Below are 15,148 nucleotides of genomic sequence, written 5' to 3'. Positions count from 1 at the left end.
TAAGGCAGTCTTGAATTTTATTTAGATGATTAATTTCATCAGGCTTGATTGATAAATATAGTTGAGTATCATCCGCATAACAATGAAAGTTTACAGAATGATTCCTTATAATATTGCCTAACGGAAGCATATATAATGTGAACAAAATAGGTCCGAGCACTGAGCCCTGTGGCACTCCATGGCTAACTTTGGTTTGCGTGGAAGATTCATCATTGACACGTACAAACTGAGAGTGTTCAGATAGATAGGACCTAAACCAGTCTAAAGCAGTTCCCTGTATGCCAACTAAGTGCTCTAGTCTTTGCAATAAGATATCATGGTCGATAGTATCAAATGCAGCACTGAGATCGAGCAAAAACAAGAATAGAGACACGTCCCTTGTCAGAGGCTATTAGAATGTCATTTGTGACTTTAACCAGAGCTGTCTCTGTGCTATGATGTGTTCTAAAGCCAGACTGAAAAGCTTCAAATAAATCATTGTTTTTTAAGTAATCACACAACTGTTTTGCGACCGCTTTCTCAAGAATTTTTGAGAGGAACGGAAGATTGGAAATAGGTCTATAATTGGCTAAAACCTCTGGATCGAGGTTGTGCTTTTTAAGAAGCGGTTTTATCACTGCTACTTTGAATGATTGTGGAACATAGCCTGATAATAAAGACATATTCATAATATTTAATAAATAAGTGCTAATTAATGGAAAAACTTCCTTCAACAGCTTAGTTGGAATTGGGTCTAACATACACGTTGATGGTTTAGAAGAGAGAATCATTGAATTTAATTGTTCAAGGTTTATGGCTGAAAAGCATTCTAGTTTACTATCTAGTGTAATATTAGAACTTACGTTTCCGGGAGCTGTTGATAACACTATACTGGTCAAAGGCAAGAGGTCATTAATTTTGTTTCTAAGAGTAACAATTTTATCATTAAAAAAGCACATCAAATCATTACTACTGAGTGCTATGGGAATAGAAGGCTCAATCGAGCTGTGGCTCTCTGTCAGCCTGGCTACAGTGCTGAAAAGAAATCTTGCATTATTCTTATTCTCATCTATTAATGAAGAGTAGTAGGCTGCTCTCGCTTTACGCAGTGCTTTCTTATATTCATTGAGAGTAATATGCCAAATTAAACGAGATTCTTCAAGTTTAGTGGAACGCCATATCCTTTCAAGTTGTCTCGACTTTTGCTTTATTTTGCGGGTTTCGGCATTATGCCATGGAGCTAGTCTATGTTGTTTTATTTTCTTCTTTTTCAAAGGAGCAACAGAGTCTAATTTTATTCGCAGCGCATCTGTAGCACTATCAACAACATGATCAATTTGGGGTGGTGTACATTTTGTATAAGTTTCCTCCCTTACATGCAGACATGCTATCGAGTTAAGTATTGGTGGAATCTCTTCCTTAAATTTGGCTATAGCACTAACAGATAGGTTTCTGCTGCAGGAGCTTTTGACTAATGCTTTGTAGTCTAGTAACAGTACTTCAAAAGTTACTAAGAAATGGTCGGATAAAGCAGGATTATGCGGTTTGACTAATAGTTGCTCAATTTCTATACCATAAGTCAGAACAAGGTCGAGAGTGTGATTATAGCAGTGGGTTGGTTTATTTACACTCTGACAGAAACCAACAGAATCTAATATAGAGTTAAATGCAACAGTAAGGCTATTTTTATCATCGTCAACATGAATATTAAAGTCACCTACGATAATTACTTTATCTGTTTTAAGAACCAAAGTTGATAAAAACTCAGAGAATTCAGATAAGAATTCTGAATAAGGACCTGGTGCACGGTACACTGTAACAAATAAGATTGGCTGCAAAGTTTTCCAGGTCGGACGCGTAAGACTAAAAACGAGACTTTCAAAGGAGGTATAATTTAATTTTGGTTTAGTATTGATAAGTAAACTTGAGTCAAAGATTGCTGCAACTCCACCTCCTCGGCCCGTGCCTCGGTCAATATGAGTATTGATATGGCTGGGTGGAGTGGCCTCATTTATGCTGACATATTCTTCATGTCTCAACCAAGTTTCAGTGAGACAGCATATATCAATATTATAATCTGATATTAAATCATTTACCAATATTGCTTTAGATGCTAGAGATCTTATGTTTAACAGACCACATTTAATCTTCCTGTTTTGTTGCACTGTAGTAGTTGTTACATTTACTTTTATTAGGTTATTATGTATGACACCTCTATTAAATGAAGTAGCTTAAAACTAAAGCTTTACATTAAAGTAATTGAGTAAAAAGTGTAATACTTTCCACCAAAATGTGGCTGAATAAATGTATAAAGTAGCATAAAGTGAAAACACTGCAAGTACTTCCAATTTGTACTTAAGTACAATACTTAAGAGAATGTACTGTAACTTAAGCGCTTTGAGCACCAGGAAAAGTGCTATATAAATGTAATGTATTATTAAGAGTTACTTTCCTAATCCATGGGTTGGGTGAGTCATGTATTGCATTTATCTAATGGTTAATTGTTCCCGTCCATCTTAGTTATGCTGTATTCTCACAGTTATCATCTCTGCTTAAATCATTGTGTAGTAGGGGTGTAACGGTTCACAGAAGTCACGGTTCGGTTCATACCTCGGTTTGGGGGTCACGGTTCGGTACAACAAGGAAAAGCAAAAACAAGTTCCAAATGCATAATTTTTTTTGCTGTTATTTATTTTTAACAGTAGTGCAAGTTTTGGTCTGAAAATAAGGAACATTAACATTTGGAATCATTAACTGTATTACACAGTTAAAAACAAACCACAACCAGTAACACACACACTCAGATGGCCATATTATTTATAATGGCTGATGTCAAACTAAAAGGTTAAATAAGCTGTACAACTAAAAAGAATGTCTTGAAAATATTAAAATAAATAATAAGAAAGTGTTTGAATCACAATCAATAAAAGGCAATACAGAACTGTATAACATCTCCTGATGTCAAAATATAAAATAAATACAATGATAAATATAAAACAAAATAAAATCTGTACCTTTAGGAGCAATGTCTAACATGTGTAATTAACTTGTGAGAGTGTGAGGCCATTATGCCTAAATAAAGGTGCTCAAGCTTTACTCTATTTTCAAGTTGTTCTTCAGAAAGATGAGTTTGTCTACGTTGTCAGTAGTGAGGGCAGATCTGTTGGCGGTAACTATGTCACCTGCCGTCGAGAAAACCCTCTCGCTGGGGACTGAGACTGACTCGGATGTGATTGAGCATGTTTGACGTGTTACCACTAGCATACCGCACCGCTGTCGAACAACGCCGACAAACCGTCCTCGTCCGATCCACAACTCACACCCCATCATTGTTGTAGTCCACAGGGAACCCGAAATGTTCCCACACACCTGATTTAAAAGAAGCAGGTGGGTTCTAGCTCCTGTGTGTTGTGTGAACTCGCCATAGCTACTAACTTTTCTTCTTCATGTATTGTGTTCGTTTTGTTGTGTTTTGTTCTTGTTCTTCATTTGTTATTTATGGGCGGCTGGCTTTTAGGCGCAATACCGCCCCCTGGATTATATATAGTGTAATACTTCCCCGAGTGACAGACTTTTTTCCCACTCGTAAAAAAAGGCGTATTCACCGTGTGACTGCATGTGCCGAACCGTGACGTCCGAACCGTGACGGTACGGGACCAATACGGATACCGTTACACCCCTATTGTGTAGTAAATGTGAGTGTCACTGATGCTGGAGATGAAGTAACAGTAGGTCTAAAAATCTATGAAAAAGGGTCTTGAAGAAATAAAATTGTAGAAAATGTAACACCAGGACTCCTGCATTTACTAGTGGTGGTAAACCTACTGCAATGATGAAATTATAAACCATCCATAAAGAAAATGTAACAGTTTAAAGAGTTTTTCTTCCGATTTGTTCCCATTGTGAAATGTTTGCAGCAAAGGAGTTCACATTCCCCAGCCACAGTCATGCGGCCAATTATGGACTGTGCTTATCACAAACCCCAGTCTTTTGCTGACTTGTTAATGCGTTTTGCTCGGGAGTTTTTCGGACTGCGCAGCTTCTTTTTGCAGGAGATAGATTTCACCTCTGGTGTGTGAGCCTGCTGAGTCGCGTTTAAAATAAATCCAGTTCAAACCAGAACTTAGAGAGGTTAGTTTAAATATAGCCCTCAAAAACAGACAAAAATCCCCTTCTTAGAGTTAGCAACAAAAGGTATTTTATTTGTTATCCAAGCTACATGCGCATTTAGTTTCACTAGTAGTTATTTTTCATTCTCCAGAGGTTATGAAGCTGGTTACTAACCCAGCTGACTTCAGATCTGTCATTCTCCAAAGGTTCTGCTGGCAGATTTCAGCCTTACTTTACCCACAGCCTTTCTGCTTTCTGATTCCTATTAGCACAGTTTGTCATGAATATTCAGAGCTTGCTTTTCTTTGTTTTATGAATTACCTTTCTGTGTAATTTTACCACCAGCCTGTGCTTTTCCAAGTTCAAAATGTAGTTTGGATTTAAATTACAAAGTGACAGCCACCACCTGTCTGTTGGTGTCAGAGATCAACCACTCTATTTAAAAGCATACACTGTCAGAGTCAGTGTAATGTGAGCCTCCACAGTATTCCACACCTAGTCAATTCTCTCCCAAGCATACATGAAGAGGTCATGTGACAGGAACCTCTGATCACCCCCTAAACCAAACTTGACTAGTCAATAAAAACATGTCCTCTTGTTTCTGCATAATGCTGTGGTGCTAGGCCAAGAATTATCACTCCAATAAACCCAATTATTTAAAACATTTTCAAGCTAATTCACCAGAACTGCTGCTACCTGTTAGTTACTGTTGGTTCCCTGCAGGTTTGAGTTTAGATTACACATACATCCCTTTTTAAAGGAATCCTACAATCTGATAGTTAATATGAAACCAACTTTTGTGCCTGTTTTAAGTTGCATTCATGATTAGGGTTGCATGAATTCTGATTGTGTTTCCAGATACTGACAGCAGATCTCTGCTCTGCTCGTCTGTAGCATGAGCTCTGAGCCATGGACCGGATCACCTTCCACCATGACACCGTGCTGTCAGACGTGCACATGCTGCGGCCCAACGCTCGCCACCTCATGACCCGCCTCAACTCTGTGGGCCAGCCCGGTGCGTATCACCTACTCTTTGGGTCTGCAGCCTGTTCTCTGTGTCATGTCATGTGTGGACAAATGAAATGGTGTGAAAGAAAGGGTGAACGTGTTATTTAGAGACATGTTTCAGTCAGGCATCAAATCAACATTTTTTATACTAAAGCCCATTCCCCATGTCATTTTCATCTATATTATATCCATCATTTAAAATGATCGTTTGTCATAACACCAACAGTTTTGATGATGACTATTTACTGATTACTTCATGTAAATAAAGTTGGTTGTTACAGTTCTTTTTAATAAGGTCACCTATTATGCAAAATCCACTTCTTCATGTCTCTTTTACATCAACATGTGTCCCCTCTTCTTCATGTCTCTTCTACATCAACATGTGTCCCCTCTTCTTCATGTCTCTTCTTCATCAACATGTGTCTCCTCTTCTTCATGTCTCTTCTTCATCAACATGTGTCTCCTCTTCTTCATGTCTCTTCTTCATCAACATGTGTCCCCTCTTCTTCATGTCTCTTCTACATCAACATGTGTCCCCTCTTCTTCATGTCTCTTCTACATCAACATGTGTCCCCTCTTCTTCATGTCTCTTCTTCATCAACATGTGTCCCCTCTTCTTCATGTCTCTTCTACATAAACATGTGTCCCCTCTTCTTCATGTCTCTTCTACATCAACATGTGTCCCCTCTTCTTCATCTCTCTTCTACATCAACATGTGTCCCCTCTTCTTCATGTCTCTTCTTCATCAACATGTGTCCCCTCTTCTTCATGTCTCTTCTACATCAACATGTGTCCCCTCTTCTTCATGTCTCTTCTTCATCAACATGTGTCCCCTCTTCTTCATGTCTCTTCTTCATCAACATGTGTCCTTACAACATGTGTCCCCTCTTCTTCATGTCTCTTCTACATCAACATGTGTCCCCTCTGTATAAAGAGACTCTGAACGTTTCAGGAACAAAGATTCTCTCTCTTTTTGTCCTGATCCATTTCTATAAAAACCTGTCTGAAAATGAGCTGATCAGATTCTGGCCACGGTGTGATGTCATAACGATGTTTTGTCTTGTGTAACCATCAGCCAATCAGCAACCAAGGTAACCCCCCCCCCCCCTTATCACCTGCATCTCCTCCTAGAGCACCATTGTGTTCTTTTTAACCAAATTTCTCCCAGAGGGGCGTGGGGAGGGGCTCCTTATTTTCATCTAAAGCAGGGGTGTCCAAACCAGAGTCCTGCACGGGTCTGATTTTCAAGACCTGCTCCCGCCCGCACCCGCGACGTGCAATACCGAACCCGCCTCGCTACCCGCACATATTGCCAATTAGTTCCGCAACCCGACCCGACTGCACAAGATCCGCAACCTGACCCGAACCCGTATGCCTATATATGAGCAGTGAAAACGTGCAATTATTAACACATGCAGTTGCATATTTGTCTCAAAAAGCGTGGGATGTTGGTTATTTTCTCCATCTAGGATGACACCAAAAGCCTCCCAGACGTTGGATTTCGCTCTTGAGGAAGTGTTGAATGTTGAATGTGGCGCGCACAGCAGCAGATTGATGCGCTGCAGAGGTTATGATTATGCGCGGTCCCGCGGGGGAGAGGTCTGAGGATTTTAAACATTAAACAAAATTATTATTATTTTAATATATTTATTATGCAATACCCGCGACCCGACCCGCATCATCTTTGTTTTACCCAGAACTGAACCCGGAAAAAAGCGTTTGAAAAAATACCACCCGCGGGTACCCGACCCGATGCAGGACTCTGGTCCAAACTACGGCCCGGGGGCCATTTTGAATCAGCCCTCAGCAAATTCAAAAAGTATAATGGAACATGGCCCACACCTGAAACTTGTGCTTGTCTTATATTATACTTCTTAAATATATATTTAATACATATATGACACGGTATAATTCACATGTTAATAAGCCCACTTTTTAAATAAATTCTGTCAATTAAAGTTGGAAACATTTTCTAACAAATGTAAGTTGATAAGAAAAGAGCCTTATTTACATAACAAGCTTGAAATACACCCTTCCCCATGCCCTATAACTAAAAGAGTTGCGACAGCGGAATACCAAAATGCTTGATCGTCACATGGTTCATGGAGACTCAGATAGTTCCCGGAAGTTCGTGGCTGGCCATTTGAATGCATTAATAACAGGAGATAGAACTGCGATTTTTGGTAATTAGTAGTCAATAAAGGTTTTAAAGTTAAATTCGCTAATATTGGAGGATTAAGATAAGAAGTACTTTATTGATACCAATTTGGGAAATGTTTGCATTGTAGCAGCAAAAGACAAGGCATTGTACATAAGAGAAGTTAAAAGACTAGAAATAAACGATCCAAAATGTAAACATCTCAAATAGAAATAAAATAGCATTTTAAAAAAAAAAAAAAAAAAAAAGTAGAAAATATACATAGTGTGAACAGCTATCTTACATGTTAACATATACATGTTAGGCTAACGTTGCTTTGGTTAAAAAGCGTGTTGCTGTTTATTACTTTGAATTCTTTAAAACAAATATTATCTTCTTAAACCTGTATGGTAGTCAGGAGCATCACATCCTAATGTTTATTGATATATTTAGAGGGAGAGGATGGGAAGGAAGGTTTCACAATTCAGATTAGATTAATTTCTACCATTTATTTCATCCATGGTGGTTTCAGTAATCCCCTGGTAATTGAGGACATATGTAATCTAAATGACTAATGTAATCTTTAGGACTTTCAGAAAGGACAGGAGACCGACAGGTGCCTATCAAAGGACTAGTAGTAGTAGCAGCAGCAGCATGATGATGTTAAATGTGTTGTTTTAGGAACATCCATTGTAAATAAATGGAATTCAATACACATTGCAAGTCAGCAGGAGCAATTTAACTATCACAAAAGACAACAACAGCAACAAAATATGTGAGGTAATCATATTTTTCACAAAACGAAGACCACACCATAGGGAAGCTTAAAGTCTGTTTAATCAAACATAAGGGAGAGGCTTGCAAAGCTCTGGGAGTTGAGACTCAGGTGCAGGGTGAGGGTCTTCTTGCAGGTCTTCAGGCTCCATTGAATCCCCCTGGGGTTCTTGTGCTGAAAGAGGGAGACAGGAGAAAGGGTTAGATACATCTAGCAACCTATAGGATGGGAAATTGCTGACCTATTTGAAACTTACCTTGTGTTTTCACTCTCACTTAAGTCCCTCTCCCTTTGCCATCAATCCAAAATCAGCTGAGCTGCAACATAATACAGACAGGTAATAATCAACAGAATCACAAGGACATTATATAACTCTGCTAAAAACACTCACCCATAAGTTATGTTTTTGTTTACTGTTTAGAAGTCTCAAATATGCACTCTAAATCCATATCAATAGCGATGTATCACAAAAATAGCTCTCTTCCTTATTATTGTATATAGTCTATATATAACTATATTATACTAGCTTGAACTCCAAAATGGATATCTTCATTTCACCACCTCCACCCACTACAATCGCACGCCCCAATGTTATATTTAACTCATATTTAACTCCCTCCACCCCGGATAAAATCACGTTTAGAAGCCCCTTTTCTCTAATTCCACAACGTTGGACAAAATGACATTAAGAGAATGGAATTTACAATTAAAAGGCGGATTACATTCCATTACATTTAATTTAGCTGAGGCTTTTATCCAAAGAGACTTACAATAAGTGCGTTCGACCAAGAAGATACAAACTTGAAGAAAACAGAATCAGGTTTCATAGAGCTATAATATTTCAAGTGCTACTCAACTGGCTTTAGATAAGCCAGTCCTTTGTTAGTATATAAGTGCTTTGTTAGTATGTAAGTTCTTAGTTAGTATATAAGTGCTTTTTATTTTTATATTTTTTGTTTTTCATTTTATTGCTCGAAGTAAAGTCGAAAGAGATGAGTTTTCAGTCTGCGCCGGAAGATGTGTAAGCTATCTGCTGTCCTGATGTCAATGACGAGCTCATTCCACCATTTCGGAGCCAGGATAGCAAACCCACGTGTTTTTGCTGATGGGAACTTGGGTCCCCCTCGCAGCGAGGGTGCAGCGAGCTGTTTGGCTGATGCAGAGCGGAGTGCACGTGCTGGGGTATACAGTTTAGCTATGTCCTCCTCCATCGTCTGCACTCCACCATCAGACTCTCTGACTCTCCCCTTGACTGGTTTAGATCATACCTCACCGGGAGAACAGAGTACGTCTCCTTGGGCGAGGCAGAGTCTGGTACCCACAACGTCACCTGTGGTGTCCCTCAAGGATCAGTTCTCGGCCCCACCCTCTTCACACTCTACATGCTCCCCCTTGGCTCTATCATCAGCCGACATGGAGTATCATTCCATTGCTACGCTGATGACACATTACATTACATTACATTGCATTTAGCTGAGGCTTTTATCCAAAGCGACTTACAATAAGCACACCCAACTGTACCTCAGGATCAACCCTACCTTCTCTGCAGCCCTGCCTTCACCCACACTCACTGCCTGCCTGGAGGAGATACAGGCGTGGATGAAGCAAAACTTCCTGAAACTCAACAGCTCCAAGACCAAAGCCATTATAGTTGGCACCCCACACCAGGTTCGGTCATCCACCATCACCACCATCACCTTCTCCGGCCAGGACATTACCCTCTCCTCAATAGTCACCAACCTGGGTGTTAAAATGGACGCCCTTTGACGGATCTTTGAGGCCCACATTAAACAGCTGTGCAAGAACTCCTTTTATCACCTCAGGAACATCGCCAAACTCCGCCCCACACTCACTCTGTCTGACGCCGAAAAGCTGGTCCATGCCTTTGTCTCCTCCCGGCTGGACTACTGCAATGCACTCCTCATCGGGATCCCTAACGAAAGCATCCAGAAGCTCCAGTACATTCAGAACAGCGCTGCTAGGATCCTGATGAGGGTGCACAAATATGATCACATCACCCCCATCCTTAAAGCACTACATTGGCTACCCGTGGAACTGAGGATCGAATTCAAGGTCTCCGTCCTCACCCACCAGTGTGTCCATGGAACTGCCCCTCCCTACCTCAAGGAACTCCTCACCCCCCATACCTCCTTGCGGACCACCCGCTCCAGCAACTCCAACTTCCTCAAACCCCCCAGGACTAAGCTCCGTAATATGGGAGACCGGGCCTTCTGCTCGGCTGCTCCCAGTCTGTGGAATGCTCTCCCCGACCAAATGAGAGCACCACAGACCGTGGAGGCTTTTAAAAAAGGCCTCAAAACCCATCTCTTCAAAAGAGCCTTTGCCTAGACCTTTTTATCACCCTTTTATTTATTTTTTATTTTTGTATTGCTTTTTATTAATTCTACCGTGTTGTGTAATGTTTATTTATACTGTTCATGCTCACTACATGTAGCACTTCGGGATTTGAAATCAAATATGAAGTGCTTTATAAATGGAACCCATTATTATTATTATTATTATTATTATTATTATTATTATTATTATTATTATTATTATTATTACCAGTGTCTTGAAGTGGATTCTAGCAGTTACTGGAAGCCAGTGAAGGGAGCGGACGAGTCGCTGCATTCTGGAGGTCGGATGGCACATGCAGGTAGACCAGCCAGGAGGGAGTTGCAGTAGTCGAGGCGTGAGATGACGAGAGCCTGGGCCAGAACCTGCGTCGCTTTCTGGGTCAGGAGGGGACGTATCCTCCTGATGTTGTAAAGTGTGTATCTGCAGCAGCGGGTTTTAGCAGCGATATTTGCAGTGAAGGACAGTTTGTTATCTAGGATCACCCCCAGATTCCTTGCCGTCTGAGTCGGGGAAACAACAGAGGGGCCGATGTAGATTGTCAGGTCAAGAGTGGGACAATCTTTTCCCGGAAGAAAAAGCAGTTCAGTCTTGTCAAGGTTGAGCTTGAGGTGGTGAGCAGACATCCACTGAGAGATGTCAGCTAGACAAGCAGAGATGCGTGCGACGACCTGGGTCTCTGAGCGGGGAAAGGACATAATTAATTGAGTGTCGTCAGCGTAGCAATGGTATGAAAAACCATGCGGGCTAATGACAGATCCGAGCGAGTTTGTGTACAGAGAGGAGGGGACCAAGGACAGAGGGACCCCTGTAGTTAATTGACAAGGGTGGGACTCTGACCCTCTCCAAGTTACCCTGTAGGTACGGTCTTTGAGGTATGAGGTGAGGAGGGAAAGTGCAGAGCCTGAAACTCCAAGTTTTTGGAGAGTGCGAAGGAGGATCTGATGGTTCACCGTGTCAAATGCAGCAGACAGGTCCAAAAGGATGATGACAGAGGAGAGGGATGCAGTTTTGGCAGTGTGCAGTTCCTCCGTGACAGCAATGAGAGCAGTTTCTGTGGAGTGACCTGCCTTGAAACCAGACTGGTGCGGATCCAGAAGGTTGTTCTGATTGAGATAATGATAATAGATGATCTAATTCCTCCAAGAAGTCCCCCAAGGCACCTGGTGGACGGTAGAGAACAACAATGGTTAATTGTATGGATGGGTTAATGTGATGGCATTCAAAGGTGGAAGGAGGGAAGTTAGGTAGCTTGAAGAGGGAAAAGCTCCATTTGGGAGAGAGCAGGAGACCAGTGCCACCTCCTCTGCCAGTGGGTCTGGGTGTATGGGAGAAGGAATATGCTGTGGAGAAAGCTGCTGGGGTGGATGTGTTGGATGGAGTAATCCAGGTCTCAGTAAGAGCAAGGAAATCCAGAGACTGCAGGGAAGCGTAGCCAGAGATGAAGTCAGCTTTAGGAACAGCTGTCTGGCAGTTCCACAGGCCGCCTGTAACTAGATGTTGGATCTCAGTGGAGCATGTGGGATAGACGAGAGCAGGCCGGTTATAACGATTACGAGATGCACGGGGCCAGTAACAATTATCATGGTTAACGTGTGTTGCTAACTTTATCCGGTATCCTAGCCTAATCTGTTATCATTCCCTTAATCTACTCATTTAGAGGGGGATAATCCACTAACATGCTTTAATTCACATGTTAATTTGATTCAGATGTGCTGATAATATCCGCAATATAAGTCTTTAAACGTCTTACCTTTCAAAGTCCATCACAAACGGTCTATTCTACTGCAACTCTACTGCACTACTAGTCTTTGCCGCTAACGTCCGGGAACTATTGAGAGGCTCCACGATCCGCCATTGCTGTAAAAAAATTGTCCATTGGAGTGAACAGAGATGACGCAACTTTCTCTTTTATAGGGTTTTGACCCTTCCTATTTCCCCTTTTTATAAGCAATCTGAGGCTTCTGCTTTGAGGGATGAGATGCAACACTGTTTGTAACAGAATAAATGAAATGCTATGGAGAGCTTTGATGTTTCTTTCTTGAGGCATTTTCAAGTATCAAGCGTTTAATTTTTCTGACAGAGAATCAGCACTTTTGAAACAGGGCTGAAACAGAGGGATGCTGCAATGATCAGTTTGGTGTTTCAGCCAAACACTTCAGAGACATGTTTTGTATATATCTGAGACCTATAATCTATTAATGAAAAACAGTATAATAGGGGACCTTTTAAAGAAAAAAGGGGAAATCCTCCAGGGCTGAGGGCTTTCTGATCTTCTCTGTTCCATCTCATTTATAATGAATATCTTTGGCTTTCAGTGTTTAAGCAAAACCATCTAGGGATGGGATCATTTAAAGACTATCAACTTTATTGAATGCTTCTTAATTTTCATGTAGCAATCCAACTCACTTTTGACAGATACCAAATGTCAAAGTACTCAGAATACAAAATAACTCAATCGGGACATCCCTAACAGAATATTATGAGAAAATGTTTTACTGCATGAGATTCCACCCCTTCTGTATGTATATACCAAATGGTTAAAGGATGGTGAAATGGCTTTCTTATATTACCTCAAGGTCATTGCAATGCATTTTTTAAATATTTTATCTGACGTTGAGGAACTGTGTAAAATACAATATCTAAATAAACTTAACACAAAAAGTAAGGACATTTGTGTTGGGTAGATTATTTCTTTGTTGTAACAATGCTTCTTGGCAATACATCGTATACTGTTGGGAAGCATGTTTTCTTACCTTTCAAATGGTACCACATTTGTGAGGAACATGCATTTGTGGGATGAGCAGCAGAGCTGAGTATGTCGGTTGCGCCCATGTAAAATGTGACAAATCTCCTCTGCCAATGCCAAACAGCAGCCACTCTCCAGTCTCGTACGGCTGCTAGGAGACCTGCCATGACTGGAACCTCAACATGTGGAGGAACATTATGTTCAGCCATGAGTCCAGATTCTGCCTACGGCACTTGGATCGTAGGGTCACAGTGTGGCGAACACGTGGAGAACCTTTGCTGATTGCTGCACTGATAGAGTACCATTTTTTGGTGGAGGCAGTGTGATGGTGTGGGGGCAATCTCAATGCAGAGAGATATCGAGATAACATTCTGCAACCAGTGGCATCCCCGAATCTCAACAGTCTGGAATCAAACTCCTCCTCCAAGATGACAACGCTCGCCCCCACAGAGCGAGGATTATCAGACACTTCTTCATGCAGGAGGAGAAGAGGCTGTTGTGTCTGTGTATGGTTCTTCCACACGCTACTGAGGCTGCTTATACATTGTTCATAAATAAATTATTGCCAATATGTCTTGATTCATCAGACTTCAATCATCCAAACCACCAAACAACACCAAACAAGAGTCAACAGTGAAAAAAAAAGCCGTTTGGAGTTTTGCCACATCTTTCATGGGTGCAACCCACATAGTCAGCTCTGCTGCTCATCCCACAAATGCATGTTCCTTACAAATGTGGCACCATTTCAAAGGTAAATAAACAGGCTTTCCAACGGTATAAGATTGTTTTGCCAAGAAGCATTGATGCAACAAAGAAATAATCTACCAAACACAGATTTCCTTTATTTTGTGTGTGTGTGTGTCAGTATTTTCACTCATTTTTAACTTTGTTTTGTTCATTCATCCAGTCTTCATTTCTAAATTCAAGATCCTATCAGTTGGTGAAAGACCTGACGACAATGACCCAGAGAAAGGTGTACCGGAGGCAGGGGTGGGCCACGAACCAAAGAAAGAGGACGAAAAAGTCTCACAAAGTCAAGATGGAGAGGATGGGGGGGAAGTCGGTGGGGAACCATTCCTGGATGAGGACGGAGACTTCCACATCACACACCGGTGTGTAAACACCTGCTGCTGTGTGTGTGTGGGGGGGGGGGGGGGGGGGGGGCTGTGTAAAACATCAGAACCAGGTGTTCCCTGCTTTACACATCAACTCTGTGACATTAGTTTGGTACCAAACATTTTGCTGTTTCTGCTTTTTGTAATTCAGCCATGCACCGTGTTGTGCGCCGCGCAGAAACACACCTGGGGGTTCCTGATGGGGAGAAGTGTGTGTTTGAAGGGTGGGCAGTAGTGATTTAATAAATGATGAGATATGCTGCTTTACCATGGGCTGAAATCTAGAATATCTTAGAGAGGGAGTCATGTGGTCTAGCCCTCTTCAGAGTACAGAACCAAACTTTTGTTTTGTTTTATTCTTAGAAATGTGTCTGGGTTGGACTTCAAACTTTGGCATATTTTCACAGAAATTATACTTAGTAAACACGTTTGGCTGATATATTTGTATTCCACTCACTTTTTATTCCATTCACCCAATCACATTCATTCATACTTTTCCTCGGACCCCCAGGCCGAGAACAAACCTTCCGGAGAGAAACAGTCGAGACCTGGTGTGTCCCATCATCCTGCAGCAGGCTGACCCTGAGCTGGAGCCAGAAGAGGAGCACTCAGAGGATGAAGACGATCAGGCCTTCGACAACATTATAAAGATTGGTGAGATCCTCTGTGTTATTCTAAAGTGCAGGCATGGGGAAGTTAATCCTTTGGTATGGCATGAGCCTCTCCAACATCAAATAGCCATGAACGTGCTCATTGTGAATTTGGTCAAATGTAATTAAATGCATGAACAATTAAATGAAAACATGAGGATGGTGGTTTCTTTAGAAATTGTGACATTTGATCTTCTTTTAAACCCAAGATGAAACCAACAAAATGTTGCTATATTATTATCTATGTAACAAAAAATGAACAGGAGTGCC

The 15,148-nt window shown here is 41.3% G+C and overlaps 1 protein-coding gene across 2 annotated transcripts in view; it reads left to right on the top strand.

Annotated features, from left to right (window-relative positions):
- The window catches only part of mettl22 (methyltransferase like 22), a 91,068-nt gene that overhangs the window by 16,911 nt on the left and 59,009 nt on the right, over positions 1 to 15,148 (top strand). The window contains exons 2-4 of one of the 2 annotated variants that reach the window (XM_034224397.1): positions 4,984 to 5,104; positions 14,021 to 14,225; positions 14,740 to 14,882. In XM_034224397.1, the coding sequence (XP_034080288.1) occupies positions 4,999 to 5,104; positions 14,021 to 14,225; positions 14,740 to 14,882 (454 nt within the window). In that variant the 5' untranslated portion in view covers positions 4,984 to 4,998. Of the gene's footprint in view, positions 1 to 4,947; positions 5,105 to 14,020; positions 14,226 to 14,739; positions 14,883 to 15,148 lie in introns of both variants that reach the window. The other variant, XM_034224396.1, reaches the window with a different exon arrangement.

Source organism: Gymnodraco acuticeps, unplaced genomic scaffold, assembly GCF_902827175.1.
Source record: "Gymnodraco acuticeps unplaced genomic scaffold, fGymAcu1.1, whole genome shotgun sequence".
In the NCBI taxonomy this organism is placed as follows: Eukaryota; Metazoa; Chordata; class Actinopteri; order Perciformes; family Bathydraconidae; genus Gymnodraco; species Gymnodraco acuticeps.
Note: the sequence above shows the minus strand (reverse complement) of the source record. Positions and strands in the feature narration are given on the sequence as shown.